Source organism: Lepidothrix coronata, unplaced genomic scaffold (assembly GCF_001604755.1).
Source record: "Lepidothrix coronata isolate B3197 unplaced genomic scaffold, Lepidothrix_coronata-1.0 Scaffold120, whole genome shotgun sequence".
NCBI lineage: Eukaryota > Metazoa > Chordata > Aves > Passeriformes > Pipridae > Lepidothrix > Lepidothrix coronata.
The window spans coordinates 2,576,594-2,595,406 of record NW_016690300.1 but is presented as its reverse complement, the minus strand read 5'-3'; the positions used below and the strand labels follow the sequence as shown (position 1 = coordinate 2,595,406).

At 42.3% G+C, this 18,813-nt stretch overlaps 1 protein-coding gene across 2 annotated transcripts in view; it reads left to right on the top strand.

The window, feature by feature from the left end:
• Positions 1–18,813, top strand: part of EPHA4 (EPH receptor A4) — a 161,609-nt gene that overhangs the window by 89,066 nt on the left and 53,730 nt on the right. For both annotated transcript variants that reach the window (XM_017825571.1, XM_017825570.1), the window contains exon 4: positions 8,172–8,327. In XM_017825571.1, the coding sequence (XP_017681060.1) occupies positions 8,172–8,327 (156 nt within the window). The remainder of the gene's footprint in view (positions 1–8,171; positions 8,328–18,813) is intronic.

The following is an 18,813-nucleotide window of genomic DNA, read 5'->3' as shown; positions in this document are numbered from 1 at the left end:
GATGCAGCAAATATTTTGTCCAGGGGCTGATTTTCTTTTAAGATGCCTTGGTGAGATTTTTTCAGGTGTTCCCCCCAGTGCAGAGCTGGAAGCTGCATATGCAGGTGGGGTTGACAGAGCTAACATGAGATCAGGGTGCTGTCAAAGACCAGTAGTGAGTATGATGTGGGAAATGTCAAACTTAACCCCAGCTGTTCCCCCTGAATACCACAGCTATAGCAAAGATGTGGGTTGCTTGGATAAGCTATTATTATTAATCCATAGAAATGTGAGATTTTAAATTCATATATTTTTGAGGGGGGTTCTTTTCTTTAGCAATTGTGATCTGTCAGCTGTGTAGCAAAGTTCAGAATAATTCTTCATAGTTTTTAAGAATAAAAGCTAATTTTTAATTCTGGGGCTTTTCTATGTGTGTGCCTATCAAACTTAGTTAACATATGAACTGTATATGTATTTAATTTTTTCTTTTATGCTTTTGACTGTAGTTTCCTTAGAAAAGGGTGACTGATAAAGTAGGTTTCAGCTTTTGAAATTATTGGGTTATCAACATAATTATGCTGAGATACAAGCTGGTTTGAAATATTTCTGTAGAAGATAAGCAAAGCATTTCTCTGTGTAAAACCCAGGAGAACTGATGCTGCTTAGGAGTGGCACTCCAAAAATGCAAGCTCTGTCCCTGCAGAGAGGCTTTGGAAGTGTAGCGATGCCAGTGGTGCCATGGGTCTGTGCCTGGCTGTGTGTGGTGTCCAAGTGTGGGTCTGCACAGCAGAAATGTCTGGCTCTGAAGGCTGTGTCAAGAAAATGATACCCAGGAGAACAGGACCTCCTTGGCTGGGATTAATAGGCCACTCTGGTTCTTGTCATACACTTGGCAGTTCTGTGTGTGCCTGTAGCTCTCTTTTGAACAGATTGCTGTATCACATGTCCTGTCCTGTTGTGCTTGTGCCCTTTTCTGAGCTAGAGACTTCTTCGTTTTTCCTGGCTTATTTCACTGGACTTCACGTATATTAGGAAAAAAAACATTAAAACTCTGAAATTCAGGGCAGCAGATTTTGGCTCGTTCAGGAGTTTTCTCCTTGTGAGGGCAGTGAAGAAGCCCATATGAGCTGGTGGGTTGTAAAGGACAATCTGCTGAAAGCACACGTGCAGCCCATCGCAGCTGCAGAAGGCAAAGGAGACGTAGCAGAAGGCCAGGATGGATGGGCAGGGAGCCCTTGGCACAGCTCAGGCACCCAGGAGGATTCTATAGTCTAGCCATGGCCTGAGAATGTAGGAGAGGCATTAGGAAAGCCAATGCCTGGCTGGAGTTGGACGTGGTGAGGGATATGAAGGACACCAAGGACACCTGCTCCTACAGGCACCAAAAGGAAGGCTGAGGAAAATGTGGTCCCACTGATCAGCGGGGGAGGAGACTTAGTGACCAAGGACATGGCAAGGGCTGAGGTACCAAATGCCTTTTTGCCTTGGCTTTCACTGGCAAGGTTGGCTTTCTGGCCTTCCAGGTCCAGTAAAGTCTGTGGAAGTGAAGTGTTACAGGAGAGGACTAAGTCCATGGGACCTGATGGGATGTGCCTGATGGTGCAGAGGGATTTGGCTGATGTCAGTGAATGGCCACTCCCTGCTGCCTTTGACAGGCTGTAGCAATGGGCACCTTGCACTTGGCAGCGAGTGCCTCATCCCTTTCCCTCCTGAGGATTCAATAAGAGACCTCGGATGGTGATGGTGGTTTGTTTCCACACCAAAGATCTCTCTGGCTCCTCACTTCTTTTAGCTTCTTAAACTGAAGCAGGCAGTGGAATTTCTTTTCTCCCATAAGCCAAATAAAAATCTGGCCACCTGTCAATGAGGTGATCCCCACATCTCCACGGATGCACATCAGGCAATGCACTCTCTTGGATTGCCAAATGTTTTTGAGTCCTGCTGTGACCTACAGCTACTGCCTTGGGATGCTGCCCTCCTCTTCTTCCTGCTGCCTGTAGCTAAGCCTTTCCCAATGCCAAAAGGGCTGCAACAGGCACCTGCAGTGGAGCCTCCATCGTTTGGTCTGGCATAACTGAGTCCTCCTGCCATGGGGGTACCTCAGGTCCTTGGGTGGGTGCAGGTAGCTGATGGAGAGTCATATCTGTGGTGTGGTGCAGCTGAACCCCACATGCCTGGTGCCTTTCTTCTAACGTTTAGAATTACTGCACTGGGAAAAATCCAGCCAGATATGGTGCTTACCTGCCAGGGTACTTGCATGCACAGTTCCAGTGGCTTAAGCAGAGTTTGGATTTCAAATCACAGTACATTTGTACTCCAAGTTCCCTTTATTTTTGTTATTAACTTCCTACCTTTGTTATCCGATCATGGAGTAAAACTACTGTGAAGTCAAACAGTCTAGACTCTTTCCCCAGTAAGATTGTGTTTGTGTTTCCTTGTGTCCCAGTGGGACTGTGTTTGTGTTTCCTTGTGTCATTCATGCATCAAAAATATATGCTTAGTGTGTAGAAATACTGGTTTTCTCATCAGCGATACGAGTTAAAAATTGGAACTCCTTTTAATTTGTAGCAGTAATACAGTCATTGTTAATAGGAGGCAAAGATCTTACAATGTGAACATCAAAGGAATCTGACATTATTTGGAAACAGCATTTGGTACATCACATCAGATTCTACTACTTGACTTTTAAGAAAGGCTCAAGAGAAAGCTTTTTCTTCCCCCGTTGGCTTCTAAGGATCTTTATTTATCACCCTCAGGGGCATTACAGTGAGTGATTAGATTGGACCAGGAGAACGACTTAATTTTACAAGAAACTCATTAATTCATCCTATTTTAAATCTTCTCATTTCACCCCAAACCCAATTATGCTTGTAGTGGCAATGATCTGGAAAGGCATTGTCTCCTACGTATCAGGGGGCCACTGGGACCCCTGTGGTATTCATGTCGGGGAGACAAGGGTGACTCCCTTTCTTTGACTTTTAGGTCAAAAGAACTAGTTGCTGGGACAGCTTGACAATTAGAAAACCCTGATGAGCATTTGGAAGTAAAACAGCTGTACAATAACAGAGGGGTTCATGGTGCGGGGCAGAAAGCTCATCAAAAGAGACTATCCAAACGATTGAGTTCTATAATTAACACACAAAAATCTGTTCAGAAATGGTAATAACAGTAAAAGAAAGCTGAGAAGATGCTGCCTACTTATGTGGCAGATGTGGTTTTGTTACAATCCAAGAGAGAAAATCCATCCTCTTAAAGACTAAGAACAACATTCAAGGGGAAAAATAAAAGTAACTTTTTGTTCCTAAGGGTGCAGTTAAAACATGAGCTTAAAATATTTCCAGAGAGAGAAGAGCTGAAGAAAAAGTAACCAGTGATGAAAGACATCAAATATGCTATCAAAGTATTTTTTCAAGTCTTTAAACACAAATTTCTTTTCTCACTGAAATCTATAAGCCTGACATTGAAATATCTCTTATTAAATCATTTGCTCTGTCCTTCATTTCACCAAGAGTGCTATTTTAGGATCTTTGTTTAAAGTTGGCTACAGTTATTGACTTAAAAGAAGTTTTCCCTCTTCTGTTGTGTGTAGAGGGAGATTTGATTCAAAATCTCAAGGAATTTTGAGGTGTTTTTTGAGCATGGGGCTAATACATTTTTCTGCTTCAAATTTCAGCCAACTCCACAGATTTTTAGCTGTAGTACTCTCTTGCCTGTGATAATAAATGTTCTTGGTGGTGCACAGGTAGGTCCCTTTTGGGCAGGAGGGTGCAGCAGGAGTGTGGTTTCTGTTTGGTTGTGGTCCTGACCTGGTCGAGGGCCCTTTCCTTGTGATGTTCGTGTCGAAACTTAAGCACAGGGGTCTCTAAGGCAATGGTTCTTCAGCCAGTGATGCTGGCCTGTGAAGGACTGCATCCCACTGGGCTTTCTGTAAAAAAGCACTTCAGAACATCTATGCCAAATTTTCTTCTATTATCAGTTCACTGACTTAACTAGATTTACTTGGGCAAAGCCACGTTTCTGTGCTTGTTTTTCACCCTATTGATTAGCTCCTAATCAGAAATCAGTATTTTCTCAGTTGCAAGTTCTCCTCGTCAGCAGAGGCTGAGGCCTCAGGTAGGATGTTTCTCCTGGCCTTGGTCCCTGGTTGCCAGGGCTGCTGCCCGAGCTCCTGCCCAGCAGTTTTCAGCTCAGGGCTGGCCTGCTTGGACCTTCCTCATCCTATCACTGCTCAGAGCCTGACCAGCCCTGCCGGGATCCAGGGTCTCTCCCTTCCCTGCCTCAGATCCTGCTCATTCTCCTTGGGTGAGGAGCCGAGTATTGCCTCCATGGCACTACCAAAGCCTCTGCTTGGAGCTCCCTGAGGTATTTTTAAGATATGCACTGCATTTTTAATTATTTAGGGACTTTTCAACAAAGAGGTTGGGATGATTTCTTTATCCAACCCTTTACAAGACATTATAATTTTTTTTTTTTAAAGGACTATTAAGCATGTCAAGCCTTTTCCAATATATGATGGAATGATTCATTGCCATTTCCACAAAGATAAAGGAAAAATTTAAAAGGAAGTACTGGAGTTTTTTTCAACAACTTTAAATTTGCAAGAACAATTTTTTAAAGATTCCCCATCCCCAGTATAAAAAACCCCATAGCTTATTTGAAAATGGTCAAAAACCAATTGAATATGTTTATTTTGTCGTACTTGTGTTAAAAAAGAATGTGCCTCCTCCATTATAAGATGAATTTTTAAATTCTTAAATTGCTGTCTGAAATTTTCTAATAGAAAATTCAGCAGTTTCAGAGACCAAGCAAACAGACTCTCCAGCCCACACATTTATTCTTTCTTTCCTTTTTTTTTTTTTCAGGAAGCCATGAGTCTGAAAGTCAGGTTTTAATGAGAAAATGGAGTTTGAAAAACAGCTTGAGAAAAATTACATCTAGATTTGACTGGAGTTCCATAATTCTTCAGAGCAATTTTTGCAGTTTTAACATGTATAACTCTGGTAAATTTGAAAAAAAAAAAAAAAGGAAAAAGGCATGTAATAATGACCAGCAATGATTGCCAAATCCTGTCTCACTTTAATAGAAATAGAAATCAAATTGAGTTTAATATTATAACTCAAAGATATCAGCATGATTATTTCAAGCTGATGGTCATTTAAAATCAATGGGATTTGTTCTGAGGAAAAACTGTGAGCTGAAAAGACTTGGTTTAAGAATTTCCCTTGAATCCAGTGCAGTGGATTGTAACCGTGTTATGCTGGTGGGTGATCTGAATGTGAGAAAAGATTTTCCTTCTTTAAAAAAAAACAACCAAAACCTAACAGAAAGAACTAATTAAGGCAAAGCTAAGAAACTGAACTCAAAGTTTGCATTGCACATGTGAACTAATCTTTTTACAATGGCATCTTTCGAAAACTGTGTAAGAACCCCATTCATGCTGGGTCTCACCCAGCAAATCCTTCCTAGAAAAGCAGCCGCGTGAAGATTTGTCATGAGCAAGCAATAAAGACTTCCAGGGAACAGGTTCTGTACAGACTTCTTGTTTACCTACTAAATCATTAACCTTCAAAAAAAGCCCATCCGTAGCCTTAACAGGCACTGGTTGTAATAGGTGTGTCAGCAGCACTTCATGCTAAGAACAGCTTTTACAGGATTAGGTTCGAGTTTTTAAGTGACGGTACCATGGAGCTCTTGGGGGCAAAGAGCTACTGGTTTAATGCAGCACATTCTCTAATGCCCTTTTATGTTTGTTATGAAATGTGGTGAATCTCTGAGCACACTAAAATGAAGGAAACTCTCTTCAGGAGTAGGTGATTTTTGAAGCAAAATGGCTGTGTGTGCTTAAGGAGCAACCACTGTGTTTGGAGAGCTTTCTTCAGGTCTTGAAATATTAATGATCTTGGCTTAATATAGTAGAAAACAAAATACAGTGCATGAAACGAGGGGATAAAAATCCTCGAGTTATAGAGTGTTGACCTTGCAGTACCCACTGAATCCAGCTATTCCCTTTTAAACCACAGAGTCTGAAAAGACAGGGAGGGGGAGGAATGGTTGCAAAGATCTTTACCTGTGACATTTTTCTTTCCAGCAGCATGTTATAGCCCTAGCAGTATCTTCAGTCTTGTAGTAGATTGTTGATTATTAAGTATTTTAATAACAGGAATATGCTAAAGATGGCTCTTTGTTTAATAATTTCTGTGAACTATGATGTTCATATTAACAGTAATATTAGAGTTTACACGTTTAATTTTTAAAATGTTGAATAATGGAAAGAATTTTGTGGATAAGAGCAGTCAGCGTGGTTTCCTCTTGTATTCTGCTTTCCAAAGACTTGTCTTTCTATATGGCAGCAAGATTCTGCCTGTGGGTATCTGTTCCGGTCATATACAGGCTTAGGCATATTTTTCATCTGAGCCGTGACAGTGAAAAACAGGAATAATATCTCAGATCAGCATCTGCCACTTGACTGCTGCTCTTGTTAAACCGGGCACAAGAGAACATGTAGTGATAGTACAACTTGCTCACCAGATATTGCAAATTATACGAAAAAAAATGAAAGGTTATTTCCCATGGTTACTTTTTTTGTGTGTGTGTGTGTGTGTGTTTTGGTTTAGTTTGTTTTCTTTATTTTTGCTGGTCAGTTCCCCTCACAAGCACAATAAGCTGTTTTACAGGAGTTGTCTTTGCATAGTGCAAGTGCCTGGTTGATAGGCCATCCGTGGTGGGTTTGTATTCAAGCCCTAATTGTCTCTGATGTGGGGAGGCTGGGTTTGACCCCCGTGATTCTTCCTGCCGGAGCTGTGGTTGCTCATTTTAATTGAAACCCCAAGGCTGTTTGAAGCATGGCCAAAAAGCACCTTGCAGGTTGAACCTTATCTAATAACACAATGCGTGTAAACTCTGGAAGCATAAGTCTTGGTCACTTGAGCAACGTGTTTTTACAAGGTCCTCTGCTCCAGCGAGCGACATGGGGCTGATCTCCCAGCGCTCTTAGAGGTGGTGTGGCACATCGTAAAGTTAGGACTTGTTAGGGAAATTCTATAAAAGGCTCTGCTTAATAAGAATGAAGTAACTTGCTCTTTTATAAATGTTTAAAATGAAAAGTTTACTTATATCCTTCTCCATTTCCCATTGGAGGGCCTCGTAAGAGAAGGAGAGAAAGAACAAGGAGGACTAAAGAAAGGTTGAAACAGAAAGAGCGAGCCCTGGCTGTGCGGGGGCCTGTGCCCTCCCAACAGGAGTCTGTGCATAGCAGGGGAACCTTAAAGGTAGCATAGGTGATAAATGACGAGATGTGAGAGTGAGTCACACAGTAAATACTGGGAACAACCTTTCCTTTTTACTGGTTTGCATGCCTGGGAATTTTCTCTCTTCTGCGTAGTGCTAAAAGCGAGTGGTGATGGTGGGCTTTTATCTCTAGCCAAGAGAGAAATTTCTAGGATGACATACCTGTTAGCCACTATGAAAATGTGTTATTAATGATGCTAATGAGTTTTTTCCAACTGAGGTAAAAGTAGCCATTTGTGTAAGCTTTGCATTTGTGAAGATGATGTCACCAAAAGCTTGCCAACTGTCCGTGGGACCTGGTGACAGTGGTGCAGTTATGCCCTGGCTTTGAGGAGAGGAGAGCACTGCTGATCTCCTCCCCTGGGGAGAAAGAGCCAAATGAATTCTGCTTTGCCAGGAGGGAGATGTGCCATTTCCGGGCATGTTGGGCTGAGGCCCCTGCTGCCAATTGCAGGGAGTTCCTGTCCCACTCCCTCTTAAAAATTGGCAGTGTCTGACTCTCAGCTGCCATTCCTTAAGTGGTCTTAGAATAAACCAATAGCACCCCATTTGTCATGCTCTGTGTGTGTGTGTGTGGGTGCAGGTGGACATGGGTTAAGCCACATGCAACTCCACAGTAAGCACAAAGAGGCAGCTGATTTTCTGGCAGTGTCAATAGAGTATAATTTTTTTTGCCATCTCCAAGCCAGCTTTTAAAATGGCTCTTATTGGAATGAGAAATCAGTATCCCCTGACATAGGATTACTCATTAAGAGTGTGGTGATTGTTAATTCTTCACCTGGGGCTAAGAGGACATCATTAGATCTCTTTGAAATGTCTCCTGCCTTGATTTTGAATGAGTAAGCCAGCAATTTATGATCACAGCCTGGGCCAATAACACTCTCCCTTCCTGTTCCTCCATCTAGCTTGCAAAATCGGATACTACAAGGCTCTCTCGACAGATGTTGCTTGTGCCAAATGCCCGCCTCACAGCTACTCCATCTGGGAAGGCTCTACCTCCTGCACCTGCGATCGGGGCTTCTTCCGAGCTGAAAATGATGCTGCCTCCATGCCCTGCACTCGTAAGTTGGTCTTTGAACAGTCTCTTTCGCATTTAACGTCCGTTTCTTCTCCTGTCTTCCTTTCACTGTGTATGTAGCAAACACTGCCTGGAGATCTGTGTCTCTAAAAAGTGTTCTGCTTCTGTGAGCAGCATTCAGTAGATCTTACAGCTTTTTGCAGATGTGGTTTGGATTTTGGCTCACACTTCTGGGAGAGAAAGTGTTAGTTCTCAGCCCTGAATTCCTAATGGTGACAGGGTTGTGCTGACCCTTGAGAGTTTACAGTCTAAATAAATCAGGAGACTGGGAGGAGATGCAGCTGAAAAAGAGTGACTTGCAGACCTCAGTAACAGAGGTAGAAATAAAATACAGATCTAAGCTCCAGTCTGAGCACCTGGCCAGTAGATCACATCACCTTTCATCTCTTTAAATATTGATATTTGCAGAAATTGTGAAAGGTTTTCTTGTAATTGTATGACCTGGGGTAAATAGGTAATATTTATAATATCATTATATATATAATTGGCTTGAAATATAGATGGTGACCCTTAGCAACATGAGTGTTCATCTGAAAGGGATTGTGATAGTAAATCTTAAACTTTAATGAAACAACTATCCAAGGCATGGTTTATTTTATCCTACGTAGATAAATACATCATGTACAGCAAATGGAATTTGCTTTAGTTCTACCAAAATGCCTTCAGCAGGGAGAAGGAGAGATGCACTGAGCACACTCACAGAGTTGCTGGAGCAACTCCTTGTCCTGTGTGTTGGTTTATGGCTCACACAGCTGAAGACCTGGGATTCCAGGCATGTCCTGGTGTTTAACTGTGTCATCTTTGGTTTTCACTTCTTTAGGAGCAGAGCAGTTTCAAGCAATAAGTGAAAGGTCTGTATTTTACCAGGGGGATATCCATGTGTGGCTTTCCCTGAAAGTTATTGGAAATGCTTCCAGATTTTTGGAGTTCAGCTGTGTATTTATGTAGAGAGTGTGTATGTCTCTGAGTGAGGGACAGCCAAGATATTTCTTTTGTAACATCTTAATATATTGTGAATTAATTTTGGAGAGATGACTCACATTTATTTAAATCTTAATTTCTTCCTTACAAGGCATAAACAGAGTATGTCCATAACTAAGCCAGCACTTATCCCTTCCTCACCCCCCCTTGATTCCAGCTGTTCTTCAGTGATCTCCTTCTTTTCAGCAGTGAGTTTTGCTGGGTGGTGGTTGAGCAGGCCAGGGCATAGCCAAGAGCAGCTGCTTTTGCTTAGTAGGAAGCAGAGAGGTCCATATATCCCTTGCCAAGTGTTGACTGGGAATGGAGGTCTAGCTGTATTTTGAAACTTGCCTAAGTGGGCAAGAACATGCTTTATATAATATAATTTACACTAGGAGATATAAAACTTGACCATTTTGATAGGAAAAATGTCTTTCTGCAACAACAGAACTATTGTTTGGAATGTACACCCTAAATAATATTATACCAGCAGAAGTTTCTCAAAGCCCTGGTCCTAGTGAGTGATATCCTGATCAAATTGAAATCAAATTAGTGATCAACTGGTTGAAATTAAGTAGGCATGTGCAGTTAGTGAAGTATGAGGAGAGAGCGAAACATTTCCAGATGGGGAAATAGTGAGCAAATGATATGTATGTTTGCTTGTATTGCAAAATGTACCCCTGCAATCTTAGCCCTTTTTTGTCAAGTTTTGGGCCTACTTCAGGCACCCTTCCCCATTCCTGTCTTTGGAGGTCAGTCAAAGTTGAAGTTGCTGATCTTGGTCTTTCCACTCTAAAATACAAAGAGGACAGAAGAAAAGGCAAGGCTGTGGTGCTGGCCTCAGCCTTCATCTCTGCAACAGTCTAGGAGGACTTGGCATGCAGAGGCAAGCCAACACCACAATCCCACGGACACCTGCTCTTGGAAAACAGGCCTGTCTCTGGAGGTCCCATTTCATAGCTTTGAATTTCCTTGTAGCTTAAGGGCTTCTTTTTCTGTGATCCAGGGTAAAGAATGACACGGGTTATTTCTGAGCTGGCTGGTGGGGCAGCTGTGCCCCCCCAGTCCCTGCTGTGCCTGCCCATAGCCCCTCTTTGGGGTCAGCCTTAGCCCTGTCTGAATGCTGCTGTGATGGTAGGACCTGCTCAGGCACAAAATGCAGCCCTGCCTGTGTGGCTGCCCATAGAGTATGGAGCAGAGGGCTCTGGGGAGCTGTTCCTTTGCCATACTCCCCACACTGAGTAGCCTTCTGGCCATGCACCTGAGGCAAGTGACAGAGAGCATTTAGAGGGCCTCTGCTGAAGGGACATCCTTCGGAAGAAGGTCCCCGTTTGTCTGCCTTTCCTGACAAGATGTGGAGACAGAAGGGAGCATAAACATCAAAGGTTCTTTCAGGCGGATTCAGACTCTAATCAGTTCTTACCAGTTGGTTAAACCAGGTGACAAACCCAATTCCCTTGTGCTGACAGCCATAATAATCAGGCACCTTCTTTGTTCATTATGCTCTCTTTAACTCTGGTATTCTCATTCAAACCTGCATTTAGTAATCGCTCAGTGTGACGGCACGCTAATGAAGAAATAAAACACAGTATCTGAGATCCATTCTTCTAGCAAAAAGATAGACTCTGCTCCACTGGCTTGTAAAATCAGGTTTCTGTTCACTTGGAGAACTATTAGACCAGGTGAATAAAAGTAACATTGGGTCATTTGGAAAGAACACCTGGAATGGACTGTGGATTGATCCTTTCTTTATTATTTCTTAACACTTCTTAAGATGAAGAACTTCAGCCTTCTTAAGATGTGTTTTTGTAAAGCTTTGACCCTTGGCTATTGATTTCCTTTATTAGTAAACTGGCTGGCCCTGTCACTTATCTCGCCTTCGAAGCTGGGGGAAGAGGACTGTTAGGACTTTCCATTAGCCTGATTGTGCTAGTGGATGAAAGGGAATTGGAGAATTCCCTTCCCTTTCCTTTTCCTTTCTTGCAATTCCCATGGTAAGTAAGAAATGCAACAGCTATTTCTTGATGTGCTGGTTGGAAAGGTGCTCCAGAATTTTATCATTCCATAATGCTACTCTTTGATATTGGCATCCCTTGTTGAGCTGTAAAACCTGTATCTAACCTCAGATAAGCCAAGCATCAGGCTCCTAAAAAAGTAACTCAAACTCTCGTTTTAGTATTCTCCTCTATTTCAGCTTTGTTAGAGTGAATAATTATGTCTGGCTTAAGGCTTGCACTAGTAAAAGCAGAATGTGGCACAGTGTAAGACAGTGGAGTGGGCTGTGTCGAAGGCCAGGCGTAGACACTTTGACATACACGTTTACTGATGCATCTTTTCCCTTAAACTTGCCTCATGGGGATAATCATCAACGTGTCTGTCACCACTGAGGGCCAGAGCCGCCCTGCATCTGCTGCTTTGGCCAAACTCGGGAATTCAGACTTTCAGCTCTGAAGCACAGTGGGCTTGTCAGCTTTGTGCTTGGTCGTGTGGATGGTGTGATCGACCTGTAATACACCTGAGCACAAACCGTGGAAAACATGGACACCTTTCCCTTTTGGAAGCATTGCAAAACTAATGTCAAGGCAACTCTTGAGAGCTTCATTATATTTCAGTACTTGCTGAGAGGAAGGGTCTTTCATAAGGTTAGCAATGTAATGGAGAATAAATTACCTTACCCACACACAAGCCCATGAGGCTGGAAAACAAATCAGTCTCAATCATGGTCCTTGTCCCTGAATTTCCTTCTCCGTAAGGAGATACGCTGGGAATTGCAGCCTGGAACAGGCAGGTGCAGTTCCCACCCAAATTAATGGGCGTTGTTCCTGCGTCCCCACCGTTAATGAGTCGAGTTCTCTAACTCTTTCTTAACAAACAATGCTCACATTATGAGTGAGGAAGGGACAGTTTTGTATTGTTTATATTGTCTGTTCGATTCGAATTATTAATGATTTTTAATTGGAAGCTCTTTACAAAAGAGAGATTATCAGCACAGACTGTCCAGCTTGAAATCTCTCTCAGTAAATGACCCTGAATAATTTAGTCCGTTATGCCACCCAAACAGTGACTGATGGATTGATATTTTGTCACGGCCTGAAATATTTCAAAAATGGTTGCATTTAAGACAGTTTATACCAGAGAAGCTTAGAGATAATGAGAAAAAATTTAGTGAGATGCAAGAGAAAAGTGCCTGCTTTTAAAAGGACCTTCTCCAGTGTAGGTTATCAAGAAACCGAATAGCCTGACTTCTAACAGCAAACATCACTTACTTGTCTTTACATTCCCCTCTTCTAATTGAATTTAGTGCACTGCTGTATTTCCTCCAGAAAGTATATTGTTTTTAAATTACCATTTCAGTGCTATTACTCAAGGCTCCTGCTTCTAATGCTTTCTGACAGTTATCAGCATAATGAACCATAATGAAATGATGAGCAATCTACAGTGGAAACTCAATGTGGATTCCACTAGAGCTGTGTGACTGTGTTGTTAAAATTTGAATGCACATTAAAATAACACTGTCCTTATTTGTTCCCAAGGTCAAGGCTTTAAAAAAGGTCTGAAAGGTCTAAACACTTCACTTTTGTAAATGTTGCAGTCTAATACAAATCCTTGGTACAATCTTGTGTTGCATTTAATGTATCTCAGAGATAAATATTTGACCTGCATTTTCAAAAAGAAGTGAATTTACTTACCTAATAACTGCATTTGCAAATGAGTAATTACACAGGAGCTGATTATTTGAGCATATGTTTATAATGATTGCTTAGACTTCTAAATAAACAAATGTGCTCTTTTTCCTTCAACTTAACTTGTGCCTTTTCCACGTTTTCCAGTGAGATGCAGATTCCCACTGCTTTAGCTGTTAGAAGAAAAGACAGTAAGGGTACACTGCATGGTTGTGCTGCCTAGTGTGTTGTTGGCGGCTTTGCACTGGCTTTGCCAGGCTTCCTTCCCTGGATTTGCACACTTGTGCTGGCACTATTGCAGTCTGACCTCTGCTGTTGGAGCCCCTTCTCTATAATATAAAGTATATGCCGACACAGACTCTAATATTCAGAATTGAAATTTATAACATAATTCTTCCACATCTTTATATATGTCTATACCTTAAGTAAATTATTTTGTTCTTAAAACATCACATTACATAATGTACATTATGTAAATAGGACATCAATATGGCTTTTAAGCTGTAGTATGGCTGTTGCAAGGGCAGAGGGAGAGAGTAATTTTTCTTCTCCACATAGTCTGGGAAAATAGACCATCCATCGCTGCATCGCTGCCAGACCGAGAGAAAGGGATTGTGAGTGATGGGAATCTCAAAGGAGAAGGCTGTCTCCCCTCGTCTGTGGTGACGAGCTGAAGGAATTGAATAAGAAGGGGAGTGGTTATGGCTTGAAGAGAAGAGACGGGAGTAATTTGACAATGTGTGTTTATAATCAGTAGACTTCAAATCATCACTCCTTTAAGTACAGCAACTGTTTATTAGCTGTCTTCTGATTTTCTGGCCAGAGCCTGAAATTAACAGAGACATTTACTCAATTAAGTGGGGGCTTTGATTTGGTTAGTCAGGACCCAGTTCTGTAGAGTCGTTGAAGTAAATTAGAGGGCAAAACAGAATAAGAAACTTGGTAGTTGGGCCAATTACAGAACAACTTATTTTTCTGGTTGGATTTCTTTCCTGTCAGACTGTCAGATAACCTTCTGGTATCCACACTGGAATTCTTTTTATCTCAAAAGAGTGAGTGAACACAGGTGATATTGTCTGCAGCACAGCGTATTAGAGTAGATATGATAACATGTCTTAGTGTATGTGGCAATGCAAAATGTTCTTGTATGGCAGATTTTGGAAATGAAGCCCAGAGCCCACATGGGTGATGCCTGCAAGCATCAGTTTTCCCACACCTCTGCCAGTGGTAACTGGACCTTTTTGCCTAACTCTCTTAGGCTGGAGAGGAGATATTAATTGGTTGATTGTCCAGGTGAAAGGGACAAAGCTCATTGTGAAGCTGGTAACCAGGGTTCTTTTGGCAAGTAAATAGGAAGTCGTACATGCCAGTAAAATGGGCATTTTATCGTTGGCACTGGTCCAACATCCCTGGCTTGGCAGAGCTCCCACTGAAGTCAAAGGAATCTTGCCCAAGTAAATAACTGAAGAATTGTTTACCAAATCATTTGCCTTATTATAACCCAGTTGTAATGCTAACCATGCACAGAGAGGAGGGGGGTGGAAATGGAGCAGATGACTGATATTTCACGTGGCTGCCGCATCTTGCGGGCTGTTGACTTTGGTCTCACCAGTTGTAAAAACACACAGTCGCTAATGATAAATGGTCAGGAAAAGCCAGGCAGACAAGAAGTGAGGGTTGTCCGAACTGCCAGTGCTTGTGTAAATTAGCCCGCAACAACAGGGGACCTGTCCACAACTGCTGAAAGAAGCAATTAGTGGCAGCAACATACACAACTGTCACAGGAAAGTGTGGGCTTTATTTCTGAGCTTAAGCTTACACAGCCCAGGTGTTTACTCTGTGTTATAACTTGTCTTTCAGATGGTTAGAGATCAACAACAGAGGCTTATCTGAAGGGCATCACAGCTCACATGCTGAAACTTCATTGACAGCTCCACAGTTGCCCAGGTTTAATGAAACTTTATGAGATGGAAAGAGGATGCCAAAGTGCTTTTTCTTGAAGGCTGTGCCTGGCACTGCTTAGCCAGATATTTTAGTGAGTGAACTTAAGGAGTTTAAAGACCTTGGTTATTTAATAATTACTTTCTTTGCATCCTCTCTGAAAATAGTAAACTCTCTATTTCATGCTCAGCCCTGCCTCCAGGGAGATGAATTCTAGGATCGTGATCAAGTTAAAGAGCATTGATTGGAGTTGTTAAGGGCCATCTGTGCAATAATGGCGTGGTGAGGCTCTGTTGAGAGAGCAGCAGTACGGTCCAGTGGTGAGGCTGGCAACACAACTAACAGCCTTAGCAGAGCTCTAGTCCTGCCCCTCTGTGTCCAAGCCATCCCCTTCAAAGGTACTTGACGTACTTCCAGTGGCCTTTCATAGCCCTCCGCAGATATGCTCCAAAGATCTTTGGAAAAGTTCATTGCATGGATCTTTTCTTTTTTTTACACCTCTTTATTTGTTTTCTTTATTCTTGCTGTGTTGTACACAAAAGCTGGCTCTCAGACCTTGTATAGTAGTTGTGCTAAACTTTTCACCGTTCCTGATAGTGCATTTCTAGTTAGGTTTTCTTGCTATTAGACAGTCAGATGCTTGTTCCCAGGTGCCTGCTGCTCCTTTAACTTATCAAAGACTTAGCTGCTCCTCTGTAGTATAGCCAAGGCCAAGCTGCCGATTCAAAACAGCCCAGTTCATGCTAGGCTCCTTTTAAATGACAGTGAGTCATAGCAACCTTCCTTGTTGTATGAATCTTGTTTATTATGTAGCAAATTAGCTCAAGATTTCTGAATACCTCGAGTTCCCTTTGAAATCACTGGAGATGAAGAGGGTCAGCATCTCTGGAGCAGGCTCACAAAGAGGATCCTTTTGTCAGTCCTGATCCAAAGCCCATTGAAGCCTGCTGGTCTGCCTTATTGACTTTGATTAACAAACACCCGTAGCTGGCACACTGCATTTAACAGTGTGTTTGTAGGGTTTTCTTAGTTTTTGGGGTGAAGTTAGAAAGCTTCGAACTGCAGCAAGTTATCGTATTATTTTTACTGTTAGAATAATTGTGAATCCTTACTTACCTGAGGTCTGCTTTTTCTGCCTCAAAAAAATGGAGGTGATATTTTCATGAAGGAGAGTGCGGGAATGGTTAAAGAAGATTAAAGTCTTTTCTACATGCATGAGGTTTTCTGATGTCTGGTGGGAATTGCCAATGAAACTTCCTTCTGATTTCACACTGTCAGATGAATGCAGTGTGACAACCCACTTGAAAATAATTATCCATTGCCCTGGCTGCAGAGACATCCGTTACCTGATAGAGAAATGTGCTTTTACACATGTGCACACACAGACGGAGTAAATTATTTTTTTAATCATTTCTCCTTCCAGGGCTCAAAAGCTTCATCCTGCTTGTTATTTAGTCACATACATATCTTTTGAAAGCATCTTTCTTTCAAAGGAGGATACATTTTAAATGCACTGATCTGGTGACTGACTGGATGCTCCTAACAAAGGCATGCCATCTTGAGGATATATATATATATATATATATATATTTGAAATATCCCTATTAGTACTTCCATGGAGAGTGTGGGTTTCAGTTTGTGTTTTTAATAGATCTCCTCCCACAGCTAGATCTTTTAAGGTAATAAATCTTAACTATACCATAGGCTAGTAGTAAACAGATGTGGTTACAGTCCAAATACTGATAATATCAGTTCAGTCCTTAATGGGTAATGCTGCCGTCAAAATAATCTGCTACCACTGTTAGTGGCAGAGGACTAAGCTGGCACAAAAAAAGGAGTTCCTGAAGGAGCCCTCTGCCAGGGGACAGACTGTGATAGAAAAGTGCAGACAGATGGGTGCCATCAGAATGGGTTTCCTCTAAGTGCTAAATTTACTTTAAAGGAGTTAAGTGTCAGAACCCTGTGCTGAGGTGCTTTTTGGTTTGTTTTGTGATGCTTTTGTTTTCAACCTAAGAAAATAGTATATAATGGCTACTCGTGTCTGATAAAATTGGCCAAACTAGAGCCCACAACTTTATTTTCAGTCTGTGGGCCATGGGACCTCTGAGGAAAGGAAAAAGAATTTTTTTACTTGCATATAGCTTGGGTGAACAAAAGCTGTTTGCCCAAAATTTGGAGCTGTTGGTTGTCTAGAAGTGGGATTCCGGAGTACTGTCAGCCTGGGGCGGCAGAGAACCAAACTGCAAGATCCTTCTGATTTTTTGTCATTTTATGAGACAACAAAGTCACTTGGGAGCTGTTTTGCTGGGAATCATTTCTTTCTCATCTCCTTTCTCTGTGCTTTAATCCACGCCTCCTAACCATACACTGTTGCTGAACTAAATTAACTGGTTTAGTGAAGACAGTATTCTTTATGTCAAACAAGTCTGTCTGGTCTAGTTGTAGAAAACTATAATTGAATTTACCACATACACCCACAGAGACTTTTAGAGAAGCACCTTGTTGGGCAGATCAGTAATAAAAAAGGAAGATGTAAAACCAGGGATATTAAAACCTTTGTCATAACCATTTAAATACAGTTCCCCAGTACAGTGCACTTACAAGTCTACCTTCAGATCCCAGCGTTAGTTTCCAGAGGTGTTTTTCGGTTGCGTAGATGGGCTGGGTTTACAGCTGTAGAGAGAAAGGGTTGGATTTCTTGGTTGGAGTCTCCCTGCACACCCAACCAATCCTGCCTGCCTGCCTGTCCTGCTGGAGTCTCTCCAGCTCTATGAGCCCAGCTACAGCACATCCTCTGACATGGGTTTGTGGTATGAGGTGTTTCTCAGGGGAGACACTCTCCTCTTTTGACTCCTAGCTTTGTGGTGGTGCTGAACTTGCAATCCTGACACACCCTGATTAGACCCCGTCCTTGGGCATGCTGAGGGTCCTGGGATCTGTGCTTTTGCTTTGGCATGCCTGAAGGGCTGGGCCCTGAGGGCAGCAGGAATATTCACTCAGTTGCAGCTAATCGTCTTTGTGCTATTTGCCTTTGAAATCATTCAGTGCGTTTAGGGTAGACTTTCCTTCTCCTTGCCAGAATGATTTTGCCAGATTCATTATGCTGAACCCCCTATACCTGTACTGGTCCTTTGGGGACAGAAAGAAAGGGGCTTTGGGATAACGTTCTCAGCAGGATGGTCCAAACAGGCAAAACAAACTGCTGATGTTTGACCCAACAAGCCCTGATGGTCCCTCAGTGTTTAGGGCAGCTGATTTAAACGAAAAATACTGTTCTCCTTGCAAATAAACAGTTTACTGAGGTGTCATTATGCCCAGTGTTAGTCTGCAGCCTGGTTCACTTTGCAGCTGTGGCCCCTTGCCATCTGCACCCCACAGGTGCTAGTCTAGTCCTGGAGAGCAAGTTCATTACTGGGTCTTCACTACAGAAGCTCTGTGTGAGTCACTCTAACGCTTGGACCAGACTTGATCCCTGGTTTGCATTACAGAGGCTCCTTAACTGTGCCCACAGAGACCTATAATCCACAGAGAGCTGGCACACAGGGAGCACAGGGAAATCTCCTGTGGTCTGGAAGGAAGGAGGGAGACAGTCAGGTGTTGATAAGTGCCCTTATCGTGATTTTCAGCAGACCCTTGTCGGTCATACAGGGGCATGTGGGAGGCTTCTGACTGGAGAGGGACTTCAGTGTTTTGTAAGAAGGGAGGGAAAGAAATGCTGATGAATGAAAAGCTAAAATGCTGCTTGAGGTTGTAGAGAGAGTGCTAAAATACATCAGTCCTTTTAGTACAAGTAATGGTCATGCTATTAACCCCTTAAAAGCTCTTGTTTCCCTGAATGTTGATTTGACATAAGATAGAACACTGTCCTTAAGACAGACAGATCTA